Source organism: Gnatocerus cornutus, unplaced genomic scaffold (assembly GCF_029298725.1).
Source record: "Gnatocerus cornutus isolate USDA-ARS CGAHR unplaced genomic scaffold, icGnaCorn1.1 ctg00000023.1, whole genome shotgun sequence".
In the NCBI taxonomy this organism is placed as follows: Eukaryota; Metazoa; Arthropoda; class Insecta; order Coleoptera; family Tenebrionidae; genus Gnatocerus; species Gnatocerus cornutus.
In genome coordinates this window covers 921,671-947,330 of record NW_028275375.1, presented here as the reverse complement: position 1 = coordinate 947,330, position 25,660 = coordinate 921,671, and the positions used below count along the sequence as shown (strand labels likewise).

The 25,660-nt window shown below is 46.6% G+C and overlaps 5 protein-coding genes across 17 annotated transcripts; 1 reads left to right on the top strand and 4 right to left on the bottom strand.

Annotated features, from left to right (window-relative positions):
• Window positions 1–85: 85 nt before the first annotated feature.
• On the bottom strand, window positions 86–4,765 carry LOC148166227 (uncharacterized). 3 transcript variants are annotated; one of them, XM_088048585.1, is made up of 9 exons: window positions 4,481–4,765; window positions 2,671–4,316; window positions 1,538–2,625; window positions 1,390–1,490; window positions 1,204–1,341; window positions 911–1,157; window positions 581–867; window positions 343–525; window positions 86–290 (listed from the first exon to the last, which is right to left on the bottom strand). In XM_088048585.1, exons 2-9 carry the CDS (start codon window positions 4,281–4,283, stop codon window positions 201–203), a joined length of 3,747 nt encoding a protein of 1,248 aa, XP_087904711.1. In that variant the 5' UTR covers window positions 4,284–4,316; window positions 4,481–4,765; the 3' UTR covers window positions 86–200. The 3 variants fall into 3 exon arrangements, with proteins under 3 accessions (XP_087904711.1, XP_087904712.1, XP_087904710.1); XM_088048586.1 differs by having other exon boundaries at window positions 581–864; window positions 4,481–4,764; XM_088048584.1 differs by having other exon boundaries at window positions 581–864; window positions 1,204–1,490.
• A 46-nt stretch (window positions 4,766–4,811) lies between these two features.
• Window positions 4,812–9,667, bottom strand: LOC148166226 (DENN domain-containing protein 5B-like). 3 transcript variants are annotated; one of them, XM_088048588.1, is made up of 10 exons: window positions 9,624–9,667; window positions 9,415–9,571; window positions 9,261–9,370; window positions 9,038–9,214; window positions 7,392–8,989; window positions 6,816–7,346; window positions 6,259–6,768; window positions 5,830–6,209; window positions 5,583–5,778; window positions 4,812–5,535 (listed from the first exon to the last, which is right to left on the bottom strand). In XM_088048588.1, exons 2-10 carry the CDS (start codon window positions 9,488–9,490, stop codon window positions 5,337–5,339), a joined length of 3,777 nt encoding a protein of 1,258 aa, XP_087904714.1. In that variant the 5' UTR covers window positions 9,491–9,571; window positions 9,624–9,667; the 3' UTR covers window positions 4,812–5,336. The 3 variants fall into 3 exon arrangements, with proteins under 3 accessions (XP_087904714.1, XP_087904715.1, XP_087904713.1); XM_088048589.1 differs by having other exon boundaries at window positions 7,392–8,068; window positions 8,114–8,989; window positions 9,415–9,662; XM_088048587.1 differs by having other exon boundaries at window positions 9,415–9,662.
• Window positions 9,668–9,879: 212 nt separating this feature from the next.
• LOC148166225 (myotubularin-related protein 13-like) lies at window positions 9,880–17,608 on the top strand. 3 transcript variants are annotated; one of them, XM_088048560.1, is made up of 16 exons: window positions 9,880–10,222; window positions 10,272–10,357; window positions 10,407–10,911; window positions 10,961–11,202; window positions 11,250–11,692; window positions 11,742–11,984; window positions 12,045–12,059; window positions 12,207–13,052; window positions 13,096–14,235; window positions 14,281–14,700; window positions 14,742–15,104; window positions 15,148–16,144; window positions 16,191–16,400; window positions 16,449–16,806; window positions 16,851–16,933; window positions 16,980–17,608. In XM_088048560.1, the coding sequence occupies exons 1-16, from the start codon at window positions 10,168–10,170 to the stop codon at window positions 17,070–17,072; spliced, it is 6,099 nt and encodes a 2,032-aa protein (XP_087904686.1). In that variant the 5' UTR covers window positions 9,880–10,167; the 3' UTR covers window positions 17,073–17,608. The 3 variants fall into 3 exon arrangements, with proteins under 3 accessions (XP_087904686.1, XP_087904685.1, XP_087904687.1); XM_088048559.1 differs by having other exon boundaries at window positions 11,739–11,984; XM_088048561.1 differs by lacking the exon at window positions 12,045–12,059 and having other exon boundaries at window positions 11,739–11,984.
• On the bottom strand, window positions 17,586–19,322 carry LOC148166224 (TNF receptor-associated factor 6-like). 3 transcript variants are annotated; one of them, XM_088048564.1, is made up of 7 exons: window positions 19,053–19,322; window positions 18,891–18,999; window positions 18,532–18,844; window positions 18,338–18,486; window positions 18,051–18,293; window positions 17,856–17,993; window positions 17,586–17,806 (listed from the first exon to the last, which is right to left on the bottom strand). In XM_088048564.1, exons 2-7 carry the CDS (start codon window positions 18,905–18,907, stop codon window positions 17,617–17,619), a joined length of 1,050 nt encoding a protein of 349 aa, XP_087904690.1. In that variant the 5' UTR covers window positions 18,908–18,999; window positions 19,053–19,322; the 3' UTR covers window positions 17,586–17,616. The 3 variants fall into 3 exon arrangements, with proteins under 3 accessions (XP_087904690.1, XP_087904689.1, XP_087904688.1); XM_088048563.1 differs by having other exon boundaries at window positions 19,150–19,322; XM_088048562.1 differs by having other exon boundaries at window positions 18,891–19,322.
• A 78-nt stretch (window positions 19,323–19,400) lies between these two features.
• On the bottom strand, window positions 19,401–25,657 carry LOC148166223 (breast carcinoma-amplified sequence 3 homolog). Of its 5 annotated transcripts, XM_088049145.1 has the most exons (10): window positions 25,518–25,656; window positions 25,373–25,433; window positions 24,922–25,228; window positions 24,267–24,482; window positions 23,960–24,217; window positions 23,724–23,912; window positions 22,588–23,672; window positions 22,311–22,540; window positions 21,307–21,744; window positions 20,576–21,261 (listed from the first exon to the last, which is right to left on the bottom strand). In XM_088049145.1, the coding sequence occupies exons 3-10, from the start codon at window positions 25,210–25,212 to the stop codon at window positions 20,576–20,578; spliced, it is 3,393 nt and encodes a 1,130-aa protein (XP_087905271.1). In that variant the 5' UTR covers window positions 25,213–25,228; window positions 25,373–25,433; window positions 25,518–25,656. The 5 variants fall into 5 exon arrangements, with proteins under 5 accessions (XP_087905274.1, XP_087905271.1, XP_087905270.1 ...); XM_088049148.1 differs by lacking the exon at window positions 25,373–25,433 and adding an exon at window positions 19,401–20,029 and having other exon boundaries at window positions 20,584–21,744; window positions 25,518–25,657; XM_088049144.1 differs by lacking the exon at window positions 25,373–25,433.
• Window positions 25,658–25,660: the final 3 nt, after the last annotated feature.

Sequence of the window (25,660 nt, the reverse complement as noted above, 5' to 3'; positions counted from 1 at the left end):
AACAAAATGCACAGCATGAGATGGCGTGTTACCACACTAATAAAAAATTATTTCCTACTCTGTCTAAACTATATTCATTACATAATTAAAACAATACATTTTTTATTTTTATATAAACTCTCATCAAATATAATATACAGTTTTTTTTGATATTTAAAAAGTCCTTAACTTAAGTAAGTCAGTTACTTAAATAGAAAACATCACTGCATGTACACCGAATTATTTTTCATCTTCAAACTGTACTCTATACAGTCAATCTCCGCCCACGAAGTACGTACCTCCAAAAACAACTGAAACAAACAATAAGCACACCGCCTCAAACCACCTTCAAATCCAACTCACCTGATTCAACCAATTCTCGTCTGCTAGCAGTTCGTTTAATATACAAGTCGTGTCCTTAGTAGGATCACTAGTCCGTTTTTCACCAACACGTTTCGCACATTCAATGTACATCAAGTACTTTTGATGAGTCACTTTATTCGAAAGTTCAACACGCGCCGCACAAATCCGACACATCAAGAAATTCTGTAAAAAAAGAGACAATCAAAATTAAAACGTTCAGTCTGCCGTCCGCACTCACTTTCTCGTTCATGGCCTTGGGATCAGGTTGGCAACCCTCCAATGTGGTCGAATTGTAAGGTTGCCCGTACATCAACACCCTGACTGCGACTTCCACTCTCCCACACGCCGCGCAAGTCTTTGTATGGACGTCTGAAGGGTTAACTTCTCGTATCACATTGAAACAAGGCCACGTGCAGACGGCGGCTTGCACCGCTGGTGGCCAATGTAGAAGCGCCAGAAGCTTCTTCTTTTTACTATCGGTGATGTCGTCGATTATCTTCACGTTGGACAAGAAATACTCGTCTGCTGGGCACAATATTAGTTAAATTAATTATTTAGTTGGTCACACCTTTCTCTTGGAAGATCTCCGTTAAGAAGTTGCTATCCAACGCTTGCGAAATCAACGTCTGAATGTACACCTCGAAATTGTCCTGATAGCCCTCACAGTCTTTCATACACTTTTGTTGGTAGTCGATGTCGATGACGGTCATCTCGTTGCGCAGAAACTCCACTATCGTCTCGGCTTGGCTCTGACATTTGTAACGAACGGGGATGGGGATGTATTGCTTCCGACTTTCCGGCGTCCACGATGTGTACTAAAACGGGATTTTCACAAATTTGCAACAACGCAGTTGTACCAACCGTTGAAATGTTTCTGTAGAAAGTTGCACCGTTTTGCTCAAAGGGCTCGTATTTCTGCAGCAACGTTTTACCATCCACCCTCCAAATGGCTGGCCAGTCTTGACAAAGTTCAGATCTAATGACCACGAACTCCCCAGGCTGCAAAAAAGGGTTAAAAAACGAGAGAGAAGGGTGCCATGCCCTCACCTTGAAGGGATTTTCGTCGTTTGTTATTAAAGTGTTGTTTGGCAAAGAGGCGGCGATGTTATCTTCCAGAGTTGGGGGTGCGTTCGTTTTGTTTTTATTGCCTGAAAAAGAAAAGTTCAAACTACTTGGTTTTTCGACGTGTTATTACCTTTATGTCTTTTGAGGGTGGTGTCGCTAACATATCCATCAATCTCTTGGATTCCGGCTCCCTGCGCCGCCGCTGTGATAAGATTCCGTTTTTTTTTCCCTCCAGACTTTCGTGGTTTTTTCGAAATCGGCACAATTTCTTCACCGTCTTCCTTGGCCTGTGGAGTCCACGCAGGGTCCGAATCCGAATCCTGAAACTCTGGAGGTTCCTCAAGATCATCATCGGCTTTGATTAAGTGTTGAAAATTCGTCTTTTCTTTTGCAGCCCTCTTTGTTGATTCCCTCCTGGGGATGAATTCGTCCTCTTTACTCTTTTCTTTTGGTTGTTTTTTCGGTCTTTTCCTTTCCGTGGTGTTTTTTGTTGTTCGTTTACGACTTTTATCTTTTCTATCGTTACCCTGACTAAATTTTTTGTTGTTAAAAAAGTCGTCGTCGGAGCTAATACCATCACTGTCGCTATCAAAACTGTTTCTTTTCCTTTCTTTCGGTAAGGGGAAGTACCGAGGATCATCCTGAGGATCTCCTTGCGATAATCGTGTGATTACTGGGGGCGGCGGCGGCACTGCGGGGGTTGTTCCGTTGCTTTCAGGCTTTTCCTCGTTGTTGATTTGAGGTTTGGACCTCGGCCACGAGGTCTGTTTCCTATTACCCCTAGTCATGGGAGGCGGCGAACTATCGCGCTCCCCTTGGAGGAACTTGAGATAACTACTCATGAAGCCCGTCCCTGGCCCATTCTGTTTATCTTTCGCCAATGGCTTAGTTACGTTATTGGTCGGTGCTCTCGTTGTACCTTGTGACAAGAAATTCAATTCTTCTTCGATATTAGGAACTACAACTTTAGGCTGATCTTCTTGGTGCTGAAACTGGGACGGGGACGGCTGCGTGTTCTGATCAGGGTAATTTGCAATAGGAGCTAATTCCACAGTACCCGAAAACTCGGCAGGGTGTGGGGGTAAGTGGAAAGGTGCGAAATATGGCAATGGGGGCGGCGGGTGGTGACCGTGGGGGTGCGGCACCATCAGACCTTGGTGCTGTTGGTGGATCGTCTGCGTGGCAAAAATTTTCGATGTTGGTGGCGGCAGGTTCCACCTGGAATAACAAAATCGCGTCAAATTACTCATTTAATTTATTTACCTGTCGAAGTCGAAGTAGGCACCGTTTTGCTGCGGGTTTTGAACACCAGTGCTGTGGGCTGGGGGCGGCACCCTTGGCACCTCCGCACTTGACTTCTCAGTGCTTTTTCTGCGTTTAACAGTCGGTTTGACTTCCGGTTTCACTTCGACCTGCGCCACCTGACAACTCTGCTGCTGCTGTAAATTTTTCACGATGCTCATTGGATCACCTCGACAACTCGACAAGTCCTGGAGCGTCACCTGATGGCCACTGTTAGTGTCGAAATACCCTTGTTGTCCCACCCGTTGTTCCGCCACTGCATTATAGTTATTAGCTTGAGCTCCGGATTGGAATTTCCGGGCTGCTTGTTGCCGATCTTCCCAACAATTTTGGTTGTTCGGTTGGCGGTCGTACCTTTCAGGAAACGTTTTTTCGGAAGTGTTTAAAGCACGGGTTATAACGGAGGGGTAGGCGACGTTCGTGGTCTGAGAGGTGGGGCGTGGGACTGTTACGTCCAATGGAGAAGGAGGTGTGACTTGGTTGGAGGTTTGTTGAGGAGGAGAAATCGAATTCATTGGACTGTTGTACATAGGGTAGGCGGGGCTAGGGGCGTGGCCTAACGGAGAGGCTTGTGAGTGAGCTTGAAGAGGGCTCGGTCTACGAGGAACTACAACATTGCAGTCGGGGCCGTTGGAGTTGGAATAATCCGAGCCACTTTTAGGCCTTTGGAAATCTTGTTCAGATGAAGCGTTTTGTTGGTAGTGACGGTAGTTTGAGTTTTGAAACTGCGGCGTTCGCTTTCCGGAGTAGTTAATCCTTCCAGGCGCGTCCATGATTGAGAAACTGATCGGTGATGATTGACTTTGGGGTTCTTCGTTGTTCCGCGCCCTGTCGCTTTGAATGGTAATTTCCGAGTAAATTTTAGTTTGCGCCTTGGTTTGAATTTGTGTCGACGGCTGCTTGATTGGTCTCTGCGGATTGGGTGAAGTAAGATACGCCCTGGGAGCTTGTGGGACTCGGTACTCCTTGGAGACGACGGAATTCGATGGAGACGAAACAATACAAGACTGAACGTTTGAGTTAGTGGAAGCAAAAGATTTAGTGGTGGCGGTCTCAGCGAAAGTAGCCTGGAAGAACGTGCTAGATTGCGAAGGTTTCGAAGTCGCCGGGCTCTGCGGCCGCGTGACGGCGGTCTTGGCCGCCGCCAGCTGCGAGTTCAAGTGGTTGAGCGTCTGAGCTGCGGCAAAGTGGGCGTTGAAGTTTTCATACGTCGCCGTTTTCGCCGTTGTAGTCGGCACCACGCTCTCGTGCGGCAGAATGCCGAAGGGGCTGTTCTGCTGCCAGCCGGCGCCCTGCTCGAAGAAGGGCTGTTGGTGGTAGTCGCCGTCGGGCTGCTTGGAGGCCAGCGCACGGTGTTGGGTGACATAGTGAGCGGTGGGTTTGGACCCCGCGGGATGAAACAGAGGAGTGAAGACGGTATCGTAGCCCACGGGCGTGGGGGAGAGGAAGCCCCCAGGGAGGAGCTGGGTGGTGGTGGTTGGCGGCGCGCCGGTTGTGGGCAGATGGTGCTCGGCCTGCACCCCCGCGAGGCGATTATAAGAGGCGTACGCCGACCATGGCCCCACGGGATCCATGACTGTCTTCTAACACTGGTTTAGCCATCCCATCTGAAAACAATCGAAAATTGGCCAATGTTAACCTTGACTGGCGGAAATTCCTGTCTGGGGGCCAATAAGAAGCGCCTATGGTGACCTCTGACATGAAGCACACCGACGTCTCGCGGCTTTCTATAGAAAACCGCCGGCGGCTTTGGGGCAGAGCGTCTACTTACTTCTCATTGAGAAAATTCCAATTTAGCAATAATAGCCCTTGTTCGGTCCTGATAAATATGGCTCCATGTCTTTGAAGTTGCACCAAACACAAAGTACGAACATAAACAACACAAAATTAAAATACCGGTGCCGCCACCATTCCGGTGCACAATACACGTGAGTTTAACAACAAGAAACTAAAAACATTCATAATTAATTCAATCATTTGCGTATTTACGACATCGCTTTTCCACCAAACTTTAGTCCGCCATTGTACCATTTCACCAACAATAGAACCAGCGCCATCTTTGTTGACCTTCACAAACACGCGCGTAAATCAAAACAACTCCCACCTGTTTACATGGAATTTATTATTACAACTTAATTACAATCTCATCTAAAGGAATTTCACTAGAATTAACGAGTTTAAAGGTTGCAAAACTACTTTGGCTTTTCGGGTCTCGAGGGCTCCATCACCCAAACACGTATCACAACGAGGAGTCAACATCAAAATAATTTCACATTTTCCTACAATATCACAAATTAACTCACGAAATTGGAATCGTCCCATAAAGTGCAAAAAAAGAAAACTATCCTGATGTGTCCAACCTTACAACTAGTTACTGAAACTGCAACAAAATCGGAAGACAACGGGTTCAGTCAATAACGAAAATAAGACATTCCATAAATAAAACATTACTTCAACATGCATAAAAAATAAAAGAAAAATCTGTTTACTAGACATAGCTTTGGCAAGGTTATATAAATCGTCTCTCAACTAATTTTAGGCCTTTCTAAACAATATTTACAAACTTACAAAAATATATACAATATCACTAAAATAATATCAACGGCAAAATGAAAAGACTAGAAAAATTAGACGTGAGATGAAGGCGATGAAATTCCATGAGTTACAGAGTTTTCCAGAACTACATCCAACTCGTCTAGAGGCAATAAAATCTGACGTAAAAACGTTAAAAGACCTCGATTTCTCAAAAACGAACCCTCTTCATACATTTCTTGAGTAACTTTGCACGATGCCATCGGCACCAACATCCGGTGCAGCAGATGCTCCCTAAAAAAAACCTACAATCCCCGCCCCCAAGTACAAACTCCGCCTACCTGACACTAAGACAGATAAAAAGTTGAAACTTGCCGTCCTTCCCCAGAGCCTTACTCGTGCACATTATCTCATCAATCAAATGACAATAACACCGCCAAACGGCGACAGTCAATTGATGATTGCGTTCTAAACTAGCACTGCGACTCCCGCTAGACTCCTCCATTAACTCCGCCTCGAATTGCTCCTTCACCCGCACTACAACCAATCAAATTAACATCAAGTTTTAGACCCACCCACTGGTTGTACCGAAATAATCCCAAACGTAGTTTTTCCCTACGAACAACCTCGCCGATTTGAACCCCATCATAAACACGTTTTCTAAACAATGAACCAATCCGTTTTCCCCACAAAGCAGTGCAGTCAAAGTCGTGTTTCGTTCCGAATTTCTGCGATAATGCCACTTTACTATGTTGTTCACACAATCGCCCAACATGTGTTGAATCTGTGATTGTTTGAGTTCGGTTCGTGGGGGTCCAGGTGAGCGACTCCTGGGGGTGGTGCGTCCCATACTCCCTGTTTGGTTAAGCTCCTCCCCTTCTACCTGCACGGGTAGGATGTTACCAACCAGTAAACGTTCCGTGGAGCTGTCGTCCACCCCTCGGCCCAACCAACGCCCACATGGAAACCTGCAACGCCCCTTTATTTCAACGGAGGTTGTAATTAGCGGATACGTACTTGTAGGTGTGACCGGTGATTTCGTTGCGCACTAGGACGTAATCGATCATCCACTTTGCGTACAGTCCGGTGTTGTCGTGTCCGATTCGCAACGTGGTCAAAACCCCCAAATTGTGATGTTTGTACTCGAAAATGGGGGCGGTTTTCGGCACCGGAATGCGAATGGTTTCAGAGAGGGTCCCTGAGAGAACCACCCAAGCGTTCGCTGAAGTGGTGGCCCCCTTTTTGTTCGGGACGATGACAATGCGATAGGGGATCACAGTGGTGGCGTAGGTGCTAGTAAAACAGAAGTAATCGACGGCGTTCAGCGATAACAAGTGGTAGAGGAACTGTTCCTTCTCTTCTTCGCAGCGAAGGAACGCGGATCTCTTATATTGACTCCTTAAAATAGTTTGATCAGAGAGCAGCGTGCGGAGGTGTTTAGAGAGCTGTTTCTTTTCGAGCGCCAAACGGACCCATGCTTTCGCCATTCCGATGCCTGTCTTCACATCAGTCATCGCCTGGATGTTCCTGAAGAAAAAAAATTATGATTTTGAGTCCAACTTCCTGAGTCTTACCCGATATCAAAAAGAAGAGACACCGGAAGAGGCGGTAGTTCAGATTTCGTTCTGCTCCACTCGTCGTTTGGACTCAAATATTTGTTTTCGATTTTGGTGTGGTGGCTTTCTTGGTAACTGACTAAGTGTGACCACAGGGCGGATTTGCCTCTTTTTCTTTGGAGGCCGTGAGACCACACGCGCTCTAAAAACTCGCATAGCGACGCCACCAGAGTGTTTTCTTCGACAGCCCCACAATTATCACCGGCGTTATTACTAGATAACGTAACACCCTCAGCCCCTAACTTTGCCAGAAGCATCCTCTTCGTCTTCGCCTTGCAATCCTTCAGGAGTTTCTCCACGAAAGTCCAGTTTGCTTGAGCTATAAGAGCCGGAGACATGTCTTGGTTCGCTTTGTTGCTTTTATCAGAGGAGAGGCTTGGTTGGCGGGCAAAAGCAAGTCCTTTGCGGAACGCGTTGGCTCTTGGAATGCTGCCTTTGTTCACAACCGGTGTCTTGTTCAAAACTTCTTTATCCAGAAGCGGGAAATATCTAAGGATAGCTAGTCAAAACGCGAATTGATCAATTTCCTCTTACCGAGTCTGGGTGGATCTCACATTCATGATTTCCCTCGGAGGCGGCGACTCAAAGTCCGGATTAGTTAGCCGCCTCTCCATCAGTTTCTGAGTGTCGTGTGCGGAAGTGCACGGCTCGTAACACAACGATCTGATCAAATTCTCGCCCCCATATCGCTGCTTCAGTTGCTTGATTCTGCTATCGAAAATCAGCAAGTTATTGTCGAGTTCGCCCCACATTGACAGGATTTTATTGTCGATCAACGTCGCAAACATCTGAGATTCGAGAAACCGCCACAAGAACAAGCGGTGCTGTTCCGGTTGGTCGGAAAGAAAGGAGGCTTTATCAAAGTTTTGCATTGAGTCTCTATTGTTAAACCAATCCTCCTTGTCCTGGTTGGGAAAAATGACGAAGTTTTCGTACGAATGGAAAATATGAACGAAGCGATTCAAAAAAATTTCGCGGATTGAGTTGTTGAACCGGAGATCTTCAATGTAGGAGTCTGTGGGTTGGGTGGTGTCGTTTTGATCAAGCGCCACGCCTGTCCGACGAACGATGTCTGCGATTCGTTGGAGAGCCTCGGAGCGGGCGGAGCCTGGAGGTGAGGGCGGGCGATCGCCATCGAGAGTATCGTGAATTGAGAGTTTTCGGCGGTTCTGGGGGCGCCCCGGTAAGGTGCAACTTCTCGACATTATTTCCTGCAAGTCAAAAGTATTAAAAAATCGTAACGATATGATTCGTACTTGGCTATTTCGCGAGTTTTCGGAATTTGGTACGTGGACTCCGTATTTGTCCAGAGCCGACCAAATCTCCCCCGTGAAGGCTTCCAGATGGGGGAAAGTCGCGGTTTCTTCGGGTCGCTGCACTTTACACTTGTCAATGTCGACGTAGCATAACGACGCCTCCGACACCACTTTGATGTTTTCAGAGGAGGCATGAAGCCCCATTAGAAATGGGACTGGAGCGTCTAGAAAATGGTGTAACGACGCTGGTAAGATGGGAACGTAGACGTGGGGCCACGTGAAAGGGAAGAGTAACGATGTAATTCCCTCAGCCACCACCATGAGTCTTTGGCAGTCGCTGCTTCTGAGCAACACTTGGTTTTCCAGAAGAAGACAAGTAAAAATTTGAACGACGATATCGACTCCTAGCCACAAAAACATCAGTCTTAAGGGGTAATCAAGGTGGGGTAGCTCCAAAGGAGGTGCTGGGCATTGTAAAACAGCAGTGGCGAACGGGAGATGGGGGTCACTGGGAGGTAATGAGATCAACAAACTTTTACCGGGAGACGGCAGTTGTACTTCGTAAAGGAGATTAAAAACGTAACTTTCTAAGCTTAAACCAGCGACTGAAGCTGCCCTTCTAGGGACACAACGAAAGAGATTCTCAAGAAAAGTTTTAGCTGCTTGTACGTATGCTGTCTGGGAAATAATGTTGATGCTCTTTGAAACGAAGAGCTTGTCTTTGGAAATATCATAATAAGTTAAAGCTGCACCACTGGGATTGTGAGTACTGAGTTTAAAGTGGCGGGGGAGCGACCTTGACTGGGGGCCTTGATTCTGCGCGTTTTGCACAGCCCTGACTTTTAACCCGCTTGATAATTCGGTGATATACATTGCCTAAAAAAAGAAACTTAGGAAAAACATGCCAGAACTGAAATTCCTTACTTGGAGAGTCTGCATGGCGTTACAAATATCTCTATTCTTTACTTCTTCATAAAAAATCAAACTGAAGCCATAACACCTCTTTCCATCCTCTCTCGTTATGACGAAAGAATGAAACAGAGGAGCTTGCGTAACTGAATGCTTCTGGGTCCTAAATTTTAGTCCTTGAGGCAAGCAGAACTGAAACTTTTGATTAGCGACAGTTTGAGTTTACTGTGGGACTAACCATGCCAACTGCAGCAGCGTCAAAAGGGTTGTAGGGCACATTTTCGGGGTAGTGCGCCAAAACTTTGCACTTATAAGACCTTTCCAGAGGAGAGACATGTAGATTGTCCTCTACAAAAAAATTAGCGAACTAAAGTCGCGTAACAAAACAGTACCTGAGAATTTATCGGGCTCGAGTCCAGAATTCAAATCCAGGCCACAAATTACGAAATAATCAGCAAACTTATTCATTGTGACTTAACCTAAAAATTGCTGAGAAAAAGGAGTCGCACTGAAAGCGATATTCAGTGGTTTTTATCACAAAGCATTTTTCTTAAAATTAACAGTTTGTACTTTTGCATTTTAAAAAATATGTTATATTTACGCTCTATTATCTTTCACTTGTCGGCCATCTTGCACGTTACGCCGACCTAACTTTCTCCGACAAATAAACTACTAATGTCACTCTAAAATTTTTTTAACCCGTAAAAATTATAACATTTAAATAAATGAGTTTTTTATGTTTAGTTACGTGTCTGAAATTTTTTGCACCTCGTTCCCGTGTAAGACAAATTTAAAAACAATGATTGGACAGGTAGTTCATTTCGCTCGTGTCATTCACCTGATTGTCAAATGTGTCAGTCGTCAGAAGTTCAAAGTTGTGTCGAAAATGGCGTAAGGATTTGTTTAGAAGTCTTTTTCTTGGGTGTGGCAATAAACAATAAACAATATTAGCAACAAATCCGTTAAATCGTTGGTTAATTTCGTTTTTCGGAGTGCCCTGTGTTTTAGTGCAAACGCCCCGCCTACCCCCTCAGGTTATACAACTTGCTCTTCTAACTTTGGAAGTGATCCACGAAAATGTTAATTTCTCACTCTAAACAAAACTTTATAACCACCGCTCTCTCCTTGGCTGTTTTAGTATAAAAATGTCGCGTTTAGCTGATTATTTCGTTGTCGTGGGTTATGATCATGAAAAAGAGAGTAAGTAAAGCTTGTTTTTTCGTACTGTCGCTAAAAGTTTGATTTTAAGGGAGCGGCATTAGTAGTGGGATAATTTTACAAAGATTTCCTGAGAAAGACTGGTCTGATACTCCCTTCATTGAAGGCATTGAATGGGTAAGTTATTTTAGCATGACGTCACTTTAACCTAACTTTTTCCGCTTAGTTTTGCCAACCACAAGGATGGGCTCTTTCTACAGAGCGGCAAGAGCCGAAATTCTTCGTCTCTGTACTTACAGATATCGACGCAAACCGGCACTATTGTGCCTGTCTGTGCTTCAACGAAACTGTGTCCATCACACCCAGTAAACCTGTGGATGAAGAAGAGGACACTGTGGAGGGCGAAGCGCCTTTGGTGCGCCCCATTCCGGCCATTTCGCATCACAGCATCATGTATGCCCCCAAATGTTTAGTATTGGTTTCAAGACTGGATTACATAGAAACATTTAGGAATTGTTTAGGCATTATTTATTCAGTTTATGTAGAAAGCATGCCTGTGCCTTTGGAAAACCTCGTAGGGAACATACTGGGGTGCATCCAAGTTCCTCCACCTGGGGGGCCTCAAGTTAGGTTTAGCATTGGAGCTGGGGATAGACAGGCGTTACAACCACCCCTAAGTCCGTCGCTTCCAGTCACGCACACTTCAGTAAACCTTTTGTTCCATCAACTAGGTTTGTTGGTTGTCATCTGAAGGACTAACACTGATGCGAGTTGTTCCAGGGATCCGAAACGTTTTAGTTTTGTTTTGTGCCATAATGACAGAACACAAAATTTTGTTTCATTCGAAAAGCTACAATAGATTGACTGAGGCATGCAGAGCATTAACTGCGCTAATGTACCCCTTTAGGTACTCCCACGTGTACATACCTCTTCTCCCAGCGGCGTTGGTGGAGGTACTATCCACCCCAACCCCCTTCATCATGGGGGTACACTCATCGCTCAAATACGAAGTCGCTGAATTGGTAAAAACTCCAGTGAACACTCCCAGAGTCTGATTTTTTGTTCCTAGATGGATGTCATCATTGCTGATTTGGACGGGGGCTCCATAACAATCCCAGATGGTATTTCGGTGCCTCTCTTGCCTGAACCTCTCCTGAGCCACACTCAGGAGGCCCTCAGTTTGATATTACAGCCAGAATTGAGTTGCGCTGATCACGCGTTTCCACCGTTGGCTGTCAGGGCCCCTCAACCTGTCATGTTGGACAAAGAAATCCGCGCGGTTTTCATGCGTACTTTTGCCCAATTATTGCAAGGCTACCGCAGTTGTCTTACCCTCATTAGAATCCACCCCAAACCAGTGATAACGTTCCATAAGGCGGCTTTCTTGGGCGAGCGCAATTTGAAGGAGTGCGATTTCACAACGAGGGTGTTGGACTGCATGTTTTTTACCAGTTTTGTAGCTGAAAGGGGACCCCCATGGAGGCCCTGTGACGTGTGGGACGAACTCTACAGGTTGGTACTAAAACTGAAAGGAACCAACAATGAATTTCGTTTGTAGTAGCTTGGGTGAGCTCCTCAAGGCGGAGAACTTAGACCCGCGCCTGCTTTTGGTCCACATCCAAGAACTGGCGACTCAGTTGTACACCAACGAGAACCCGAACCCCCAATCGTACTCCCAGAAGATTTTAGTACCACCTGAAGGCGCCTTCGCGAGGATCCATCAGCCGGTACTACCGTTAATCAGCCCCGAGCAAGTGCAAGCCATCATCGACGAAGGCCTCTCGAAGAACAATCTTAAATCGAGGTGAGTATCTCCGCAACAAAGCGACGGATTAATCAGATTTGTGTGTTTTTGGTGCGTTAGTGGGGATTACGCCTGGTAAGTCTTTCATGTTGCGTAATTCTGTGCTTTCTGTGCCTTGTAATGTCGCGTGACCACACAGAGCAGTCCGGTCACACCGCTTAATTTGCTAGCGCGCTTCTTAACCCACCATTACCCCAATCTAACACAAATTTGTCCTTCAAGGTTGGCGTCACTGCGCCCCATCCAACCCCGCATTGTTCCAATGGGGCCCCACATCTCCAATTTGAACGAGAATAAGAACATCGTGAGCAATTCGGCGCGGCGACTGGAAGTTCTGCGGAATTGCATCAACTGCATCTTTGAGAATAAGATTTCGGACGCCCGGAAGACATTCCCGGCGGTTCTCCGAGCCCTGCAGTCCAAGCAAGCGAGATTGGCGCTTTGTAACGAACTCGCTCAACACGTCAGCGGCACTAAGGCGATGCTGGAGCACCAACAATTCGATCTGGTCGTGCGGTTGATGAACTGCGGATTGCAGGATGATTCTTCGATGGACGAGCATGGAGTCGCCGCAGCCTTGTTACCGCTCTCCACGATTTTCTGCAGGAAGTTATGCACGGGGATAATTCAGTTCGCGTATACGTGCATACAAGAACACGCGGTGTGGCAGAATCAGCAGTTCTGGGAAGCGGCGTTCTACCAGGACGTCCAGAAGGATGTTAAAGCGTTGTACACAGCGCGCTGTGACGGAGTTAGAGAGTTGTTGACGAGTCCGACTTCTCCGAGGGATAATAAAGACTACAGTTGGACTAACCGGCGCTCTATTCTTAACAGAGTTCAAGAACCGACAGCTCTCGAGATCGCGGCGGAGCAAATGCGGATTTGGACCTCCATCGAGGGGGAGAAACAGAAGGAGTTGATCACCTGTGAAGAGAACACGATGTACAGTCAAGCGATTCATTACGCCAATCGAATGGTTTATCTTCTTATTCCTTTGGACATTGCGAGCAAGACCAGCAAGCAGGAGTTGTACGACGATGAGCGCGCCAGCAACAGCATGGCCAACAGGTACTGAAGTTAACAATTAACAAGGAGTGACGTTCTTTTTTAGTGTGGCGGAGAGCGACAGCGCTGACGCGGAGTCCGGCTTCGAAGACCAAGATCCTGGAGAAACCGGCATGACGGTCATCCGCCTCGTCTCGCGGTTCATCGATAAAGTCTGCAATGAAGGAGGAGTGACACGCGAGCACATCCGGAATCTCCACCAGATGATCCCGGGGGTTGTCCACATGCACATCGAAACTCTGGAAGCGGTCCATAGGGAGTCAAAGCGACTCCCTCCGATCCAAAAACCGAAAATTCTCACCCCCAATATGTTAGCCGGGGAGGAGCTCATCATGGACGGACTCCGCGTGTATCTTCTCCCAGATGGGAGGGAGGAAAGTAGTCCTGGGTTACTTGGAGGGCCGCCGTTGTTACCAGCAGAAGGCGCTATTTTCCTTACGAATTACCGCATCGTTTTTAAGGGAATTCCGTGCGATTCGTTTGCCTGTGAGCAGGTCGTGGTGAGGTCTTTCCCCGTCACGTCTCTCACGAAGGAGAAGAAGGTTGCGGTGCAGTATTTAGCACATTTGGATCAGTGGTTGCAGGAGGGGCTCCAGTTGCGCTCCTGCACGTTCCAATTGATGAAATTAGCGTTTGATGAAGAAGTCACTGCGGAGAACGTGGAGACTCTGAGGAAGTTCATCCATAAAGTGCGACATCCACCGGATGTCTTCCACCATTTCGCGTTCACCGGGCAAGTGGTGGTGAGTCAGACGCCGCTCCATAAAGGAAAGGAAAAGAATGCGACTCTGAGAGGCTTTGCGAAGAAAACCCTATTGAAAACAGCGAGAAAAGCGGGATTCAAGCAGAAATCCTCGTCGAAGAGGCAAAAGTACGTCTTACCAAACTCCACGCTCTACAGCAGCAATAAATACATGACGAGTCCAGGGAGGATGAGCTTACCGAACGCCGACGAATACAGCCATGATGATGATTTATCCATTGACGACTTTGAAACGGGGCCTTCTTCAGTACCACCAGCACCAACAGACGCCAAGACTTTAGAGAGGCTAGTGGAGAGGAGTTACGTGCGAGATTGGCAGAGGTTGGGGCTGTGCAATGACAACTCTTCCCCGACGAACTCCAAACCCGCCCCGGATCAATTCAGATTGACCACCGTAAATTCAATGTACATGATGTGCAGAAGGTGAGTTAACACAACGCGAGAGCATCGAATTTCAATTTTTTGTAGTTACCCGGCGCTCTTGGTGGTCCCGGCGTCGGTGACCGACGAAAGCATCCGCCGCTTCTGCCGCTGCTACCGCCAGGGAAGAATCCCTAGCACCACGTGGCGGCACCCCCGCACCAAAGCGTTGTTATTGCGCGGTGCAGGTCACCACGGGAAGAGTGTGATGGGGATGTTGAAAAGTCACCCCACCCCCAACGCCTCCACGGAGACGACGTCGTCGTTTGAGCAGGAGAAGTATCTTTCCGCTTTGGTTTCCGCAACTCCGATTTTCTCCCTTCGCCACGGGTCTGCGTGGGGGATGTCCGATAGTTCGCTAAGTGTAAACTCTCTGTTTCTTGCGGCGGATGATCCCTTGGCTGGAGCCACGTTAACTCCTGAGGTCGCTCGAAGATCCAAGCCGTTGAAAGCGATGGGGACACTAGCGTAAGTTTTTCCGGTGTTTGGAGGTTTTAATGTTGGTGTAGTGTCTTCCCACGGTCCTCTGGAGGGAAAGGACCGAAGAATTTCGGGCGATGGGGCTCTCTGAAGGACCGCAGACAGAGCTCGCAGGCGTCTTTAGCGAATGTTCAACAAACCAGAGGGAATTTAAGACACTCGACCGATGCGGAAAACGCCATTTATGGAGTTCACACGTTACAAAGAGCTGCGTTGTATATTTTAGGAGAGAAGGCGCAGATGAAGGGGGTGAAAGTCGAATCTGCGCCCAAGACTGATTTTATTCCAGTTGAGTACTACGACGTGCGCCACACGAAAACCGCGTTTAAGAAGTTGATGCGGGCGTGCATTCCCAGCTCGACGAGCGACGCCCCTGAGCAGAGCTTCCACAGGTATGAATCAATTCAAAAACTTGGAATTTAACAGTTTCTGCAGGTTGATCGAGAACTCGGAGTGGCTGCAACAAATCCAAAACATAATGCAACTCGCCGGTGCCGTGGTCGACTTGCTCGACCTGCAGGGTTCCTCCGTGGCCATTTGTCTTGAAGACGGTTGGGACACCACCGCCCAAGTCTCCTCCGTGGCGCAACTCTGCCTCGACCCTTACTATCGCACGCTGGAGGGTTTCCGCGTCCTCGTCGAAAAAGAGTGGATTGGATTCGGCCATCGTTTTAGCCACCGCAGCAATCTGAACGCTAATTCTCAGGCGTCGGGCTTCGCCCCCACTTTCCTCCAGTTCCTGGACGTTGTTCATCAGATCCAAAAACAGTTCCCGATGGCGTTCGAATTCAGCGATTTTTATCTGCGCTTTTTGGCGTTCCATTCAGTTTCGTGTCGCTTCCGCACTTATTTATTCGACTGCGAGTTGGAGAGGGTGGAAAGTGGCGTCGCCGCCGTTGAAGACAAACGGGGGTCTTTGACGTCGCACCACAAGAGCGTCGATACGATTTCCGACGACGAGAACATTTATCCTGGAGGAAGAGTCGCCGGGACGACGTCGGGCACGAATTTAGGACAGAGCGTGTTTGATTACATCGAGAAGCAGCACGCGAGGACCCCCATGTTCTTCAATTTTATGTACACGCCGGACTTTGAGCATCCGGTGTTGCGCCCCCAATCCCACCTCCCCTGTCTCGAAGTGTGGCAATACTACATCGATGAGAATCTCCACCACGGACCTGAATACGATTTTGAGATTATACAGTTGGATACTCAACAGGAAGAAGAAGCGGAGGCCGCTGATGGAATCTCTAATAAATCCTCCAGGAAGATTATCACTCTCGGGTACGACTGTGTCAACAAGTGTGTTCCAGACGCCTTCAGCCACTTGCTGGAGGAAATCCACAGGTTGGAAACGGAACTGGGACACCTGCCGCAGAAATGGAAGGTCCTGTGGGATAAACTGGAGCTTCCAACCACGGATTCGCTCACTGTACGTTTTATGGGGTCCCGTTACAATTTCTAGTGTTTTTTTGCAGAGACACGCGTCATTTAGTACAGCTCTAGTCCGATCGCACGGTAGATTAGTCCACAAGAGGTCAACACTGGAAATTCTGATGCGAGGGAAGATGGTGGGGGCGGCGGAAACTTCACTCGTGTACTCACACCCCCACAGATTCGAGAAATACAACTACACCACCCCCACGTACTGTGATTACTGCACGAGCTTGTTATGGGGGCCCGTCAAGGTCAGTTTTTTTAAAAAAACAAACGAGCGAATTCAAGAGTTATTTTAGACGGGAATGCGCTGCATGGATTGCGGGTACAGTTGCCACGAGAAATGCATAGAAGGAGTCCCGAAAAACTGCACAAAGTACAAAGCCATCGCCGACAACAACGCATCACAGACGATTTCCGGTACGGGCGGAGACAACGGCTCCGTTAGTTCCGGAAGCGCGCGACAAACTTCTAGTCAGCAATACTACGACCAATTTTCCTCCAACGTGGCGGAGAATCGCACCCACGAAGGCTATTTGTATAAGAGGGGGGCGTTATTGAAGGGGTGGAAGCAGCGGTGGTTCGTTTTAGACTCCATCAAGCACCAGTTGAGATATTACGATGCGATGGAGGACTCGCATTTTAAGGGATACATAGGTAGGTGGAGTTATTGGGGGATTGTATTGAAGGGTTTGTTTAAGATTTAGCGGAAGTGATGTCGGTTTCGTCGGCGACGCCGGCGCCGGGGCCACCAAAGAAGACAGACGACAAAGCCTTCTTTGATGTGAGTTGGTAACGAGTTAGTTTGAGGTGTTGAGGGTTTGTTTTAGTTGCGCACCAGTCGCCGCACGTATAATTTCTGCGCAACGGACGCAGCGTCGGCGCAGGAATGGATCGAGAAGCTTCAAGCTTGTCTTCAGTAATACTCTTACCCAAAGTTATTTTTAGTCATAAATCCCTACAATAGGTTGACAATAAATGTTATTTTTTTTAGTCATTATTTATATTTTTATAAAGCAAATGTTTATTATTTAACGCACAAAATTTCGTTGCGATTTTATAAGTGTACTTGTAGGATACATTTGTGGCTCAAATAGTTAAGGCAGGTTGCGAATGTCGTTTGTTTTAACATTGATATTTCGTGTCGTCATTGTGCGCAATTTGGATTCGCTCGAGCTCTCTAATATCACGCAAGCATATCAATGTTTCAGTTTCAAAGTCCAACTGTTTGTTAAGTTGTGTTTACATATCATTTATCATGTGTGACTACATTCCGTGTTATTCCGGATTTTAAGAACGGATCCTTTCGGATGGTTCTTAAAATCCCAATTGCTGTTATATTTGTGATATTGTTACTTGTTTAAGTTCTCTACTTACGTTAACATGTCTCAAAGTATATTTCCTTAGCTTCTATGCAATGTGAATAACTGCCAAAGTTAATAAACCAACATTTTAAAAATTTATTCTTTAAACAGGTTGAGCGTGCACTTTAATCAACAACTGATTGCTATCAACGTAGCCTTGAGTAAAGAGTTCCTCAACCAAGGCGAACTCTGTGTAACCAAAACCTTTGGGGTTCATGTCTTGCACAGGGCGTTTGAAGGCTTCGAGTTCCGGACGTGTCATCATCGTTTCCTTTATATTACGGAATGGTTGCCTGAAATCTTACCATAACTTTCAGTTTACAATAATAAAAAGGTTCTTACGTTGGATGGATTAGAGTTATGGACAGTCTGCCACTGAAGGGCCAGTCTAGAGCTTGGTCGTGCTCCGTTTTCATTACATGGATCAAAATTGCTACGTAATTCGGGTCCTTGGGGGACAAATTCAAGCGGATACACAGTCTAAAACTCGGCACATTTAATGAGTACATCAAGAGTAGTATTGGGTCTAAATTTTACTTGTATCCGTTCGACGAGGTGTAAAATCCGGGGCTAAAGTGCATAATATGCGAATCGTCCCTCATGGAGTTAACTTTGTTCTTAAACTCATTGAAATACCACAAGAAACTCCCATTGCAGTATCTGGAATGCATTTTCGACATGGAAAGATTCAGCGACGTGATTTGTTCCGACATATTTGAGATGATTATGTCTTGTTCGCGAGTTTTTTGCTCCAATAAAACGACTTTTTCGTACAAGGCCCTACAATAAAAAATGACTTTCGTACTTAAAATCCGAGGGCTCACTTTAAGAGTCCGTTGAGATTGTCGCTGGTGGGCACCGCGGCGTCGTTCTTCGACGGAGGGTCCCAGAAGTTCGCCTCTTGAGCGATAGCCGAAGACGAAGCCGCACTGTGGCTATTAATCGTAAATCTTGAGTAAGTTTGAGAAAGCAACTGAAAATTCGACCGTTAGCTCCACCAAAAACTTGTTCTTTTTACCATGAGATGCTTCTGCATGTGTTGATCCAAGTGCCGCTGCAATTCAGGCTCATCCTCGAACTTCTCCTCGCAGCCGAACTCCACGAAGGAACAGCGCAACTTTTCATTCTCTGGGAGTTCTGGCGGCTTGTATTTACACATTAGAAGGTGCGTTTCGACGTCTAGAGGTGACAGTTCCTCCAGACACCCTCGGGTGATATTCGGGCACTTGGTCTTCTGCTGGGAAATCTCCCTCCGCGTGAAATTGTCGGGGAAGATATCAACCCCCTTTTGCAACTTTGTGTTATCGATCGGGCACGAGGGGTTTTCGCGTCTGGAACTTAATTTAAGAGATTGTGATGGGGGAATTAGCGACTTACTCCAACCAGTCGTCCATGCAGCTCCGGCAAAATCGGTGGCCACAGCTCGTTAAAACTGGGTCTCTTAGCCATTGCAGACAAATTGGACATTCAAAACGAGATTCAGGGCCTGAAAAATTGTCTGTAATTGAACTTTCTTGCGCGAGCGTGTTGTGACCGGACATTGCTAACAAGTACTTTGGCACTTAAATTAACATTTTTTACAGGTGAGTAATTGATTCACAGGTTGACAGGTGGGATGGAACGTCACGTGACTTACGTAATTTGTGCATCATTGCTCAATTTATTCGAAATTGCGACGCACTTTTCCGCATTTTCGTGATAAGGGACACAAAAAAGAAAAAAAAACGCGAGAAAATTCAAAGTATTTTAGGTTAGATGAGACACATGTCAGGGTGACATTTCGAATTCCAATAGAGTTGTTATCACAAGTCTAGTGGAAATTCTGACTGGGGGTGTGTGTTAAGGTGGGTTCAGACGCGACTCGTTATGTTAAGTTCAACAAAAAAATTGATTGGAGTTATCGTTTATTTACAATGTATCATATTGTTAGGGAGTATAAATATAAGAACGAATCGTACAAAATAAGTTGAAAAACTCACATTTTGTAATAATTGTATATAAAAATATTTAGCAACGAGTCTGACGACAAAACAATTTCCTAAACATTCAACGTCATCTGTTTGATTACCACTGTAAAACATCACATTTCGTCTAACTATTCTATCACTTTTCCCTTGAGTTATCTAGAATTAAATAAAAGACTAGCTAACAACATCTTATTGTAACTATTCTACGGGCACCAATATGGAAGATTCTTACAAAACGAACGAAAGAGTGCCGTTCCGAAATGCAAAATAAACTAAAAATTCTCTTCATATCACAATCTTCAGTCCCAATGCGAAAATATTGCTGTATTCCTTGTAATAAAATGAACTAAACACCGGAAAAACCTGTGGCACTTTCTCCGTTTTCACAATTAACTAAAAAAGTTCACATGCTGCTGCTGGAATCACCTGGAAAATGTAAAAGATTATCACTGTACGACGGCGTGGGCGATGCTCGACTTGCTGAACTGAAGCTGCTGGCCGAACTCAAATCTTCCATGTCTTTGCTGTTGAGCTCCGACTGGTCGCCTCCTGCAACCACTCAAAACGTTAAAAAGAAAAACGAAAAAACTACAATCAAAAACGATTTAGATGAGATCTTTTTATTTGCTACCTTCTGGTTTAGTGTAATGAAATACAGATTCACAATGACTTAACTCAAAGTTAAAATTAAAATTATGTACAATTTTACAGTTTTGTCGAATTGAGGTGAACACATTTAATACTTTTACGTTTTTTTTTTATATAGTACTTATAATAAAATTGCAATCCTAACCCAGCATTAAAAAATTAAAGTTACGAGAGCTTTTCAGAGATTACGGACCCGCGCAATTGACTTAATCCTATCGCTAATCGCCGTCTATTGTCATCAAACCCGATTAGCCTATTAGCAAATCCGAATAATTAGAATTGGGTTAAAACCCGTGAAACTTCCGATTGGATTAAAAAACGAATCTCTTTTTTTCCTTTTTTTCTTTTTTTTGTGGCTCAACACAAGTGATCCGGCCGACTTTTTGTGTGAAAAATACTCGAAAAAGCGAACTAAAAATCCGTCAGATTCTTTCATTCTCCCGCGTTTTATTTCCGCTTTTTCTTCGGCTTCTTCCTCGAAGTCTTTGACGTTTGTAAAGTTTGTGTGGTCGAGAGATTCTCTTCTTCTTCGACGACTACCTGAACTTTGCTCGAATCGTCGCTTTCCGTGGTTTCCGCCGGGGAACTCCCGTTCTCATCCGAGCTCTTATCCAACTTCATCAAGTCATCGTCGTTTTTCGCATTCACAGTCTCGACGTCGATATCGATCAAATTCTCCTTTTTCTCGACGAGTGTCTCCTTCTTTGGCAGTCGGACTGTGAACGTCTCGACGCAGTCAATCTCCGGAAGATCAAGATCTATGATTTTTTCTTTGGGTTTGGAAGCCGCGACGATGTTCCACGATCGTTTGGGGGGATTCAGAGCCGCCTCCTCCACCAAACTGGCGTTTTCTTTCTCTTTTGTTATTTTGACGCCGAGTTTGGTTTTGGGTTTGCGTGTTTTCCGGGTCAATTGTTTCTCTTCTTCGGAAGAACAGATTTCAGGGTCGATTTTGTTAAGAACGTTTGTCATTTTTTCGTTACAATCTTCAGCGTCTTCGAATTTGAGGATGCTGTCAAAGAGGGGAGAATCGAGACTTTTCTTCAGAGGCTCCTCGATTTTGAATTCGAGCGGCGGTAAATCAGAGACGAAACTATCCAAGACGTCCAACGAAAACTTCTCAGGAAGACACTCTGCAAGGACGTGTGAAAAAACTGTTTTACTCTCACCGTACTCACCTTCTTTCTCCTTTTTCTTCTTCGCTTTGGTCTCCACCTTACTCAACACCACGTCGATGTGAGTTTTCACCGTCTTGTTGTCTTTAGTTCTGATTTTCGGCGAGCTCTCCCTGGAGCGAATGATATGTTTCGACGCCAACTTGTTGTTCTTCTCCTTCTTGTTGATGATTTTGACGGCGACTTCGGTGTTCGCTTCCAGACTCTTGGTCAGGATGTGTTCTGGAGGACACGGCTTAGGTCTATTCTCTGAATAAAAAACAGCTTTTGGTGCTACTACAGGTCTGAAGAGAGCCTCGTCGCAGTTCTCATGTATGACGGCGTCTTCGACGACTTCTTCGGCGTCGTCGTCTGACTGTACCGTCACCACGGTGCCTAACGGATTTACAACTTTGGCGACAGTCGCGGTCGGTTTCATCGAAACGATCACGCAATGGCCACCTGAACAGAAAAAGCCAATGGCAGGTTATACTGAGTTCATACAGGGATGGAGAAACAAAAGAAAAGCATGCACACATGCACCTCAACCGGAAATGAAACAAAATGTATGCGCAAGGGTTACTGTGCAAAAATGTTAAGACTGTTTCACAAAGTGGTCAGTTTTCCTGCCTTTGGCTAGTTCTGATGTCTCGAGGGCAAGCCGCGGAAGGAGTAAAGCATTGTTTCTTGTACTTTGTTATTTAATGAGACCAATCACCAGTTTCTCGTTAGTTTCGTTGTTTTATAAGAGTGATGTAATTTGTGTCAAGGAAAATTCAACCACTTTAAGCCAATTCGAACCAACCAAGGCGCAACCTCAGTTGGGCCTTCTTTGGACGGATTTAACATCAAAGACACGCAAAATTAACAGTGCAGATAAAACCGAGCGACCAAAAAACTGACTCGGTGCAGCTATAACTAATCTAACGGCACTAGTTTTTCGGGTGTTGAATTTTTGACGAAAATAAAGAAATAAAACACAAATTACATTACTAGCGTTTTAGTCACTCGCAGCATCAAGACTGTACCTGAATCTCTGATCCCTGGAGACTCCAACATCGCGTCGGCCAAGTCTTCCTTGAGTCTGTTTTCTCCAGCGCTGCCAACCTCCTCGCAATTTTTATGATATGTGTCTAGAAACAACTGCTCGCAGCTACTTGCGGATCCTGATTCTATCAACACAGCGTTGGCTTTGCTCACGGGCATGTTGACGGGCTTGGAGCGGCGCACATCCACAGCTTTCGTCTCCAAGACGGTCCTGTTAAAAAACTTATCAATTGCTGAAGACTCGATTTTTCGTCTTACCCGTTGGTGATGGTGTACGTCTTGAAAGTGAACTGGGGTCCCATCCAGAGCCTCCTATGGGGTCCTAAATGCGTGACGATCTCGACCTGCGACAACCAGTGGTCGTCATTGTGATCAGGTTTCGTCTTCTTGTAAAGAGGCACGCTTTGAGCTATAAGATTGAGGTTCTCTTCGGACATGGGCAGAGGGACGTCTGCGGTATGGAGGCGGCGATGGAGTGACCATTGCGCCTTGGCACACACTTTCAGTTCGATGGCGGTGTCGTTACACACGCGCTCCTTCGGCACCGACGCCACTGGGTGCGGCTCCAAGTCGTATTGAATTAGAGTACCGTAACACGACATGACGAAGAGCGACTCCACGGGCTTCACGTGCGGCTTGTGTGTGGTCTCTCTGGGCCCTTTCGCAGCCTCCATCCACGCCCTCGGAGGAGCGAAGCAGCTCACTACTCTCAAAGCGATGTTCTCTTCGGACGACGACGACAACCGCTGGCGACCTGGAGGACGTTGCGTCGCCGCTCCAGGGTTCTGCACGTAGACAGGTTGTCGGATTTGAGCGAGGGGGTGCACGACGGTCGGTTGGGAATACGGCGGAAATCTCGGATTGCGATATGGAAACAGACTGATGGGTGTTTCGGTGAGAGACACGGGACTGCTGGAGCGGCCTTCCGATGTGAGACCCGCAGATCTTTGATATCGAGACATTTTGTTGACGACGTGCGCCGTGGCGTGGGTGCGCACGCTGATATTACCACCATAGGGCGTCACCGGGAAAACGTGACTGGTGCCTCGGAGGGTGGAAACGGTAATCCAACGAGAGTCGGGGGAAAAACACATATCTTGAACTTTAGCGGAGGTGTCGCCGCGGTGGAGGATGTACAAGTGGTGGACGGCCGCCAAAGCGGGACCACCTGGATGCGGCTGTATCCGGAACACGTGGAAATCGTGCCCGCGCTTGTCGCTGGTCAAAAGCAACATGCCGCTGGGGTCGAACGACAAGCAAACTATGGCCTCTGTGTGGGCTACAAAGTGGGCTATCACAGCGTCTTGCGGAATCATGTTTTCTTTAGGGTTTATGCTCTTGTTCTGGAGGGACAAGAAGTTATTGGTGTTATGGTGGTGGCTGCTGTGTCTTACCTCTACGTCTAAAATTGTCACTATCCCTTTCTGAGGGACGTCCGCAGCGCCCCCTGCCTGGGGGCTGCTGGTGGACGACCCTGGCCTAAAATTAGGATTCCCCGTCAAACTCCCAGCCACAGTTTCCGTGAATTCTTTGATTCCTCGCCCTAGCGACTTGGCCGCGTGCAGAACTGTCGCCGTGTAACTCTGCAACAACTCGTTAGAATTTCGGGTTTGGCCCTGCAACCCCTTACTTGCACTCCTTCGCCTTCATTCCCACCACCACTCCTATTCCCGGCGATCAACTTCTTCTCCGCGTACGCCAACCACCTGGACCCCAACGCGATCGGATTGGGTTGAATCCCCGGACTCAAATAACACGTCGTGACGCTCACCCGATTCTCCAAGGTGAAAGCATCAAAAACCGCGATTTTCTCAGGAAACGTTACCACCACCGAGTGCCGGTTAGCGAGGACGTTCAAAATCGATGTCTTGAATTGAATTTGCTTCACCTGGAGGAAACAAACTCAGTGTGTGGGTTTTACCAATTTGAATACTTACCGGATCTGCAACTCCTGACTTCAAAGAGCGAAAAGTTAGAGTGCTGTAGTTGCTAAGGGAATCGCAGAGGGCGATCAGTGGTCGCGACGAAGCAAAGAGATCGACGCTGTCTTCGCCGGTTTTGAAGGGCGTCGGGATGAGGCGGAGGACGCGGAGAGTGCTGTGGCGCCAGGACAAGATCTCTGTGGCTTCGCCGGTGGCGGAAACTGCCCAAATCTGAAAGCGGAAGTCGTAAAAACCCTCTTAAAGTAGAATAAAAAATAAAAGGAATGCATAATAAATCTGAGAGGAAAACAATGAAACGTAAACAAAAGCGTCGCGATAAGATCGATACGATAATAAAAGACACAAAGGTTTATCGCGTTAATAAGCGTCCATTAACAGATAATTGAGATTTTTATTGATGTCAGCACTCGACCATAGAAAAACTGGAAAAACTCCAAGAAGTTAACATTTTTTGCGGACTGTTGTCACTCTTTACTTCGCTATTTATTTTTATTTATACAAATAGTTGTACCAAGGTCAGCTTATCCTTAACGACAGTCGAGGTCTTACCCATCGCCTGCTTGATACCTGACTAGTATACTTCTATCAAGCAGGCGATGGTCTCACCATTGCTCCCAAAAGAGGCTGTTTTGTAGTAAGAGAAACCTGCCTGTATGCCGGTGGTGTAGCCCAGCACTAGGATGAGCGAGGGCGGCGCCCCGCCGTCCCCGTCGACCCCGGGGCTCCCGGCAGCCTCCTCCTCGAGTTGTTCGAAATGTGCCCATTGTATCTTGTCGTCGACCTCCGTGGGCACGTTGTAGGAAGTCGGTACGACCTCATTGATGAACCCCGCGACGCTGTCCAAAATCGTGGGGTCTGTGACTAGTTGAGGTGTAACAGTGGCGCTGCCGCCGCCTCCTCTAGTCTGGGACCTGGAGCGACGAGGCGATTCAGCAGACATGGTTTCGTTTTCGTGTCTGCAAAAAAAAGACGTAGAGTAGGGTGTGGGATGAAGGACAAAGGGTTATGCTCGTCCTTGTCCATGACAACGTCCCAAAGCTCGTATTTATAAAATTCTCTATAAATAGAACGCGTTTTCTACCAGATTCTTGCAATTTTACCTTGTTTTCGATGCGAATCAACATTTCAATTCCCAAACTGCGTCATTTCCCTAGTGGAGATCTAAACAATGAATGACGTCATTTTTGGGGGAGATTTTTCGGCTTTCTAGGGAGGTTTGGGGGAGGTTCGAAGGGAGGAACTCACCATGAAAGATGTTAACAACGTCTGGAGAGTTTCAACAACACAATCAATCAATATGCATCAGTACAAAGAACTTTCAGTACGCGAACAACTGTCACTGTCACAACATAACAGAAATCAGCTGATTGGACATTGCATTGGCTGAG

Coding starts and splice junctions, on each gene's coding strand:
- LOC148166226 (XM_088048588.1), bottom strand. CDS start 9,490: ATGAATAAGTTTGCTGATTATTTCGTAATTTGTGGCCTGGATTTGAAT. Junction 6,210..6,258: donor ATCACCGGTCACACCTACAA/GTACGTATCCGC, acceptor GGGGCGTTGCAG/GTTTCCATGTGGGCGTTGGT. Junction 5,779..5,829: donor CTACGTTTGGGATTATTTCG/GTACAACCAGTG, acceptor GATTGGTTGTAG/TGCGGGTGAAGGAGCAATTC.
- LOC148166223 (XM_088049148.1), bottom strand. CDS start 25,212: ATGTCTGCTGAATCGCCTCGTCGCTCCAGGTCCCAGACTAGAGGAGGC. Junction 24,218..24,266: donor AGTCAGGAGTTGCAGATCCG/GTAAGTATTCAA, acceptor TGTTTCCTCCAG/GTGAAGCAAATTCAATTCAA. Junction 22,541..22,587: donor ACGTACACCATCACCAACGG/GTAAGACGAAAA, acceptor GTTTTTTAACAG/GACCGTCTTGGAGACGAAAG.
- LOC148166227 (XM_088048584.1), bottom strand. CDS start 4,283: ATGGATCCCGTGGGGCCATGGTCGGCGTACGCCTCTTATAATCGCCTC. Junction 2,626..2,670: donor GCCTACTTCGACTTCGACAG/GTAAATAAATTA, acceptor TTGTTATTCCAG/GTGGAACCTGCCGCCACCAA. Junction 291..342: donor ACGAGAATTGGTTGAATCAG/GTGAGTTGGATT, acceptor TGTTTGTTTCAG/TTGTTTTTGGAGGTACGTAC.
- LOC148166225 (XM_088048559.1), top strand. CDS start 10,168: ATGTCGCGTTTAGCTGATTATTTCGTTGTCGTGGGTTATGATCATGAA. Junction 10,358..10,406: donor TCATTGAAGGCATTGAATGG/GTAAGTTATTTT, acceptor TTTTCCGCTTAG/TTTTGCCAACCACAAGGATG. Junction 16,934..16,979: donor ACGACAAAGCCTTCTTTGAT/GTGAGTTGGTAA, acceptor GGTTTGTTTTAG/TTGCGCACCAGTCGCCGCAC.
- LOC148166224 (XM_088048562.1), bottom strand. CDS start 19,054: ATGTCCGGTCACAACACGCTCGCGCAAGAAAGTTCAATTACAGACAAT. Junction 18,845..18,890: donor TGCATGGACGACTGGTTGGA/GTAAGTCGCTAA, acceptor ATTAAGTTCCAG/ACGCGAAAACCCCTCGTGCC. Junction 17,994..18,050: donor ACCTCGTCGAACGGATACAA/GTAAAATTTAGA, acceptor GCCGAGTTTTAG/ACTGTGTATCCGCTTGAATT.